We start from the raw sequence: 6,866 nt of genomic DNA, 5'->3' as shown, positions 1-6,866 counted from the left end.
AAAAAGACAAAGAGCAAAGGATGAGAAGGAATAGAGATTATTAACTATTTTTCTTTTTTTACCAGGACGTCTGTCGTTCCACGCTGCTCTGGCCGTGCCTGTCCCAGGACTTCTTTGCTTTTCTGGGTTAACCAAACGGAGCCAGGTTACACATTAACTCGCCTCCTCGGTGGAGATAAGTGAGCGCTCCTGGGTGAGCCCCCAGCCCCTCACCTGCAGCCTGCTGCGCCGGAGCGAGAGAAATTCATCCTGCACCCATACAAGGCAGCTTTTCCTTACGCTCCGGGCTGCAGCATGGCTGAGTCCCTAAAACCCCTGCGTGTCGTGACCCAAAGCAGACAGGTCTTTGCGTGCCGCGTTCTCGGCAGCCCTGGCAGAGCAGCTTTGCTGCGAGCCAGCCCGGTGCAGGCAGAGGCGGGCGGCAGCCCGTGCCCGGGAGGCTGCGGGCAGCTCTGCTCGGTACCACCCAGCTCACTCACTTCCCGGCGTGGTTGGTGTCCTGTGGTGTCCTCAGCGCGGGTTTCGCCGGAGACTCCTTAATCCGACATCCTGTTCTGCCGCATAGCTGCTCGCTGACACTCGGAGGAGCCGAGCGCATGGCCCTGACCGAAACGCCTCTGTACACAGTAATTAAGTCCTTTGCCGCATGTTTGCGCCGGGTGCTGCTGAACACATTGCCCCACAACAGGTTTTACTCTCCGAGGTGGGTTTGTGCGCAAGGTCCCTCAGCTCAGGGTAGGACTCGGTTCTTTCTGGGCTCTGAAAACACACGTTGGTGCTAGAACAGGTACGTACCTGCAAATCACCAAAGCCTTCCCAGAGAGCACAAGTTTGCCGCCTGCTGCTGTATGCTGTAAGGAGAAATTTGTGTGTGTTTTTTTTTTAAAAAAAAAAACACAACCCACCCCCAAACAGCCATTTTATTAGGGAAGCTTTACCACATCACCCTGTGCAGCACTGGGCGATGCTGACCCGCAGCACCCGATCTGCCCAGGGGGTGCTGTGGAAGCTGCTGAAGGAATTGCAGTTACTCCTTTTTACCCCAACTTTGGGCTCTCCTTTTAAAATTACAGCTTTTTTCTCTTACTAACGATGCTTAGGCCATTTCTCCCCCCACCCCTGCTTAGACTTGTGTCTGCTCTATAAGATGCTCCTAAATATCCAAGCAGAAACCCTGCAGCAAACTTCCAGAACTGATCTAGCCACCAGATTTGAGTTTTCATGCTTCGATGATTTTTAAAATTTTTTAAAATGTTTTTCAGAAAAAGGTTGTGTTGCAACATGTGCTCCTTGCTACGCAGAACAGGGAAGTGGAAACATTGGTTATTTAAAGCTATGACAGGATGGAGAGAAAGCAGATGAGCCAGGAAGCCCAGAAGTTCCCACCAGCGTTGCTGAGCCCCAGCTGCGCGCTGTTGCGAAAGGGAACGCGTGCCTCGAAGAGCAAATCTCCCGAGCAGAGGTTCCTGACAGCCCTGCACCACAGGTCAGAGGCGCGGCTGCGGCACGATGGGAGCGTCAGGACAGCCCCAGCTGCTGCCTGAGCGTGGTGACAGCGGGCGATGGCAGAGCTGAGCGCGGGGCTCGGTGGAAGCGCGTTAGCTGGTGTCCTGCCGGATGGTGTGGGAGGTTAAACGGGGTCACATTCACACTGGTTTTGTCGAGGTGTGCTTGGAGCTGAGCGAGTCAACCTCAGAGATATTTTCTTATTTGTCTCTGCAAACCCAGTAAGTGCTCCCAGATGGGGTAAGTGTGTCCTGAGAGCACAAGGACTCAAATCTGTGCAGTGAGAGGCAGAGCGTTGTGTAGGTCAGGAAAATGTCGTGATCCATTGAGAGAAGTCTTGAGCTTCTCTGAATTAGACGCCCAGGAAGAACCTGTGGGTTTTTTTTTTTCCAGGTTCCTCTTCCTCCGACAAATATAAATAGCTACAACCCAAAATAAAAGCATGATTTCACGTGGACGGCATGAAGTATATGCAAGTAGTCAAACGATGCAGAGAAAACTCCACAAAGCCCTGAGAGGACTTTGGCATGTTAACAGACCCGTCGTGCCTCGCCCTGTTCATAAACAAAAGGACACGATGATTCAGTCCTGGCCCCGAAGGAAACGCATCCCTACGGCGTCACCGATAAGATACCTGTGAACTAATGACATCACACTCCGTGCGACACTTTCTTCAGAGCACATTGTGTGTACGGGCTGTATGCTGACAAATCAGTCGTGAGCAATACGATGGAGTTAACGCCTGGTATTACACAGCAGTTTAGAGAAATAACGAAATCCTAATATGGCTGCAAACTGAGCAAGGAGCCCTATTTATTATCCCTATTTTACGGAACAGAGGTAGGGAGCCGAGGTGATTTGTTTCCATGGCTTGGTTAGCATTAACTCTGCATCGGAAACGAGGAGTCTGCTCTCAAGGTATGATACAGTTCCCCAATGTTTCCCCCCAGGCTTTAATTAAAAATAGTAGACAAGAACATTGCCATCTTGGACAGTCTAATTTTGTTAACTCCCCTGTTATGTTCACTTGTCGTGGAAAGCGTTTTGGTGCTCAGACTCAGAAGAGTGGAAAAAAAAATTATACTGATTTCAGCTAATTCAAAGTAATTTATTCTGCCCGTTCCAGAGCAGAGCAAAACCTGATGGCAGTTGTACCTCTGGATGCATAGCTTGCTTTAAAATGTAGGCAGTTTTTAATTTGTACAACAAAGAGCCGTAATTTTCAAAATAGCAAACTGGAAATGTTTTGCTCCTTATTGAAGTTTCCCTGGCAGGGAGAGGTTTGCAGGACTTGCCCAGGGGTGGGTTCATCCCGGGCAGGAGCCGATCTGCCCAGATCACAGATGCTTCAGCGGTTCTGTGTCAGTCTGATTTCCCCAAAGCTCTGATTTCTGTGTTTAAGGTAGGCAGCAGAGAATTTCTGCATTTTTGTCATTTGTGCCTGTCCCCTCCTCCTGCGTCCTCAAAAGTCGAGAAGGGCAAACAGAGAAGGGTGCTTAGGTCCGAAGTGTTTGCAAAGCGGAATGCTGTGTTCCAGCCGGGGTTTGGCTGCCCGGGGTCAGCTGATGACACTGTTACGTTCTGCAACAGGTTGGGGACAGGAGACACCCTCCGCTGTGCCTGTGCACACCAAAAGGTGCAGCTTTCAGACACTGATTCTGCACCGCATTACAAGATGTTCTTTCTCTCCGTTCTAAGAATTGCTCTTTTTACAGAAACGTATCCAGAACTAAGGAAGTGTTTGTCCGTGAGAAAATCACTGATTCCTGAGACTGGGCTTTCAGGCAGCTGCATCCATGAAGCAGATCTTTATGCTCAAACCAAAACCTTCCTAAAGTCTGTCTACTTAATGATCTATATATTTAAATGCATGAAAGATCCTGGAGGTATGTAAAACCGTCTTTACAGCTGTTCCCTTTGATATCTAATTACACAGAGGAAATACTTTACTGTTAAAAAAAAAATAAATTATTTGAAGAAATGAAAAGTGAAGAAGGTTCAGCTATTATTTTAAGACTTTGTCAGTGTGTAACAGTATCAGCTTTTCCAAAGATGAATTACAGCAGTTCAGTTGACTTTTTTTTTAACCAAAGAGTTTTTATTTTCTAGGCAACAAAAGAAAACATCCAAGCAGTGATACTGACACATCTTCCTCCAATGGAACTGATTCTCTGTTAGCAGATTTCCAATGCAAACAGGATACAGCAAATCTAAACACTCTGGATTAAATAAAACTGATCTTAAAAATACTGCAACTGAGAAATATCCTGCCCAAAAAAATCATTTTGACAACGCTCTCAGAAATCCATCCAGGATACAAAGCTAAAAATCGAAGTGTTGCTCCCCAAAGTCAATGCATTTGCAAACATGGCAGACAATAAATACGTATCTTCCGCTTCCGAGACACCCGAAGACGGTCGCCTCGCACACCTCTCTGAGGTAGGTTTTATGTCCTTTTCACAGGTGGGGAGGGGTCAGCTCCTCGTCCGAGGCGTCTCCCCGCTTCCGTGCGAAAGCTGAGAGTTCAGCTCAGGACGGACAGTCTCGTGGTCTCGTTCCTAGACAGTATTTCATCTCAAGTAGTTTTAACACAGTGTAATCTTCAAGTTCCTTGAACTGTCAGGTTTATAAGCATCAGCTTCCAGAGGACTGGTTTTAATGTTGGGCTTTGGGGGTCTGTGTTTTGTTTGTTGGATTTTGGTTTTTTTTTCTTTTCCCCCATGACAGGCTAAAAGCAAAGTGGGGTTGAACACTGGAAGTTATGTAGCTTTGTCAGCAACTCCCAACAGTGCTAAAGTGTATTTTAATACTGAACTTAAAAGAAACCTGGTCTGTAGTGCTCTTGGTGATTCTATTCTTTATACTTAATTATTTGTGCCTCAATTCAGCACAGCACTTATGTAATTATGTTCCTTCCTTGATGAGACCCTCCCGTATTTCATGGCCCAACTGGGAGGCTCGAGAGCTTCAGTGGAACATGGGTTTTATAGAAGAGACATTTTTGCTGCACCAGGAGTCTAGCCAGATGCCTTAACGAATAGAGGCTTTTAAAACTAGATCTTAGATCCCACTTGGAAAGTGGGTGTGTTTCTGCCTCCATCCAAAGATGCGTGTTCTTGCTCCCCATTCATAAAAGTGCAAGGAAGGTAACGCACAACAGTGAAACATGAATAGCAGGCTAAAACGATTTTAAAATTCAGTAAGACGAGTATGTGTTGCAGGCATTTCAAAGGAAAAAAAAAATCCCTTTCAGTAATATGCACCTTTACAGCACCTTTTAAAAGACCTCAAAAGCACTTACTGTTAAGCCTCACAACCCCGCTGTGAGGTAAGATATATTAAACCAACTTCAGCTTCCCTGATTCACAACAGTACGAGAAGTAGGGCAGTTTACGCAGCTTATTTTGCTCTGAAAACTGAACTGCACCCTTCATTCTCAGAATTAAAGTCTTGCTACTGAACAGTCACCGGTGACAAATCAAAACACCTTAAGGCAGAATGCAGATGAAGAAACTTCAAGCCTCCCTCCTAGGTTAGCACTCTGTCCTCCTTAAGAAGGGCAAAATCTTTTATGGGCAAAGAGTGAGAACTAGACCTTAAAGTGCTAATTTACAGTATTTGGAATCTGGAACAGCTTAGTAACACTGTGGCTGTGAGATCTGCTATACCCAAGTCAAGTCTGTTTAAATATATTTAACAGATGCAAATTAAGTCACTTCCCTAACTACTGTATTTTCCCTCTTGCCAGAATTTCAGATGCTATTACGAAGAAGAATCCAAAGTATTTCAAGAAACATGCCTATGTCCTGACGCAGTGTAAACACCGGGAGCTTGGTAATTATTTGTCAAGCGACTAAAATCTACCTATGGAGGATTAATAAGTTTATTCAACACTTAACCATCTACTTGTTAATTTAAAGAAGGCTATCTTAAAGCTTAGAGGCCATTTCTTTCTCTAAAGCCATGACTTCACACAAACAATAGTCTACTTCTGATGGTAACACAGTATAGGGCAGCTTTGGAGATATTCTTTCCGTTAAAAACTGGGCACCAGATAAGCAGTTTTCTCTGCAAGAACTGCTTCCGTGTGCACAGTCTAATTCTTTGTAAAAGTAATGCTGATAACGTGTGTTTCCTAAAACCTTAATTACCCTGAAAACATAATGCGGAGAGTTTAATTTGGTAACAGTTTTAACGCTAGTGTCGAACAAGCCTGGTTGTGTACGTCCACTTGAATCACACGGAGAAAGAGAAGAGAATTTCAGAAATGAAGTGTTAGCTGCCAGCGTATACCACCTGCCAACGTACTATAATCAGCATGCGAGAAGATACCTATTTCAAATCCCTTGGAAAAGTCACCAGAACAAACCTGCGCACCGCGGCCATCGTCAAGTTAAAAAGCTTTTCAAGCTTTGTGAACGGAATCTTATGATTACATACAGCTTATCTGGCAATCCAGAATTTCATTCTGGATCGGTGAGGTAGTCGATGTAACCATCCTCATGCAGGCGTCACACTTCCCCGAAGTTGGTGTGTCCGGTCTCCTTGGCGTGTTCCCTGGCTTCCACTTGTCCAGTGAGTCCCTTCTGGCACACCATGCACCTCAGCGTGAAGTGATTCACATCAGTAAACTGCCTCTTCCTCCTGGCTTCGTCGGCCAACTCCAACGCTTGTGCAAGAACAATATCATCCGTCGTGGAGAAAATGGTCTGGGGAGGAACGTCCGAGTCGGGGATTTTGCGTTCCAGCGGATCGTAATGAATCCCATCGTAGATCAAAAGGACCCGCTTGGTGTAACCGGCGTCCTCCCCAAAACGGTCGATTCTGACTGTCTGCGTGTCCACCACACAGATTTCGCACTGGTAAAACTTGGATAAAATGGACACTTCGATGGCTCCTCCCCAAGTCTCCTCTTTTCTGATCCAGTCACAATACTCCCTGTTTGTTTTCCCTAGAACTGCCTCACAGTACGACTCGGGATCACTCGCTACTATCTGGGCGATAAGGCTGCGCATCTCTGGAGCACAACCCGGGTCGTAAACGCCCCCCTCCACCACGTAGTACACGCTGGTGAAGAGACAGGAGTTATCTGCAGGAACAACCCTCCTCGCCAGCACGGGCGCGACCTCCCTAACTGAGCTGGACATTGTTCTTTTGGCAACTACCGGCGAGTCAGTCTTGGGCTTGGACGTGTCCTCTTCAACGATCAGGGTATCACCTGTCAGACACAGAGGGAGGAAGAACTGAGAGAAACACGCAGATGGGAGTTAAACACGCTGCTGCTCCTAAAACAGAACGAATTCTGTTATCCCGACGGAAAGCAACCTCGGAACAGCTCTGGCGTACTCACCCGGTGTGTC

General features: G+C 46.6%; 2 protein-coding genes across 2 annotated transcripts in view; both read right to left on the bottom strand.

The window, feature by feature from the left end:
• Positions 1–598, bottom strand: part of LOC104270744 (chromosome unknown open reading frame, human C1orf116) — a 5,646-nt gene extending 5,048 nt beyond the window's left edge. The window contains exon 1 of the mRNA XM_009865185.1: positions 480–598. Within this exon, the coding sequence (XP_009863487.1) occupies positions 480–598 (119 nt within the window). The remainder of the gene's footprint in view (positions 1–479) is intronic.
• A 5,160-nt stretch (positions 599–5,758) lies between these two features.
• Positions 5,759–6,749, bottom strand: YOD1 (YOD1 deubiquitinase; the record flags this gene model as incomplete). The annotated part of the gene is made up of 1 exon (XM_009865184.1): positions 5,759–6,749. A coding segment is annotated over one exon (732 nt), but the record flags the coding sequence as incomplete, so codon positions are not given.
• Positions 6,750–6,866: the final 117 nt, after the last annotated feature.

Source organism: Apaloderma vittatum, unplaced genomic scaffold (assembly GCF_000703405.1).
Source record: "Apaloderma vittatum isolate BGI_N311 unplaced genomic scaffold, ASM70340v1 scaffold42392, whole genome shotgun sequence".
Lineage (NCBI taxonomy): Eukaryota > Metazoa > Chordata > Aves > Trogoniformes > Trogonidae > Apaloderma > Apaloderma vittatum.
This window is presented reverse-complemented; position numbering and strand designations above follow the sequence as displayed.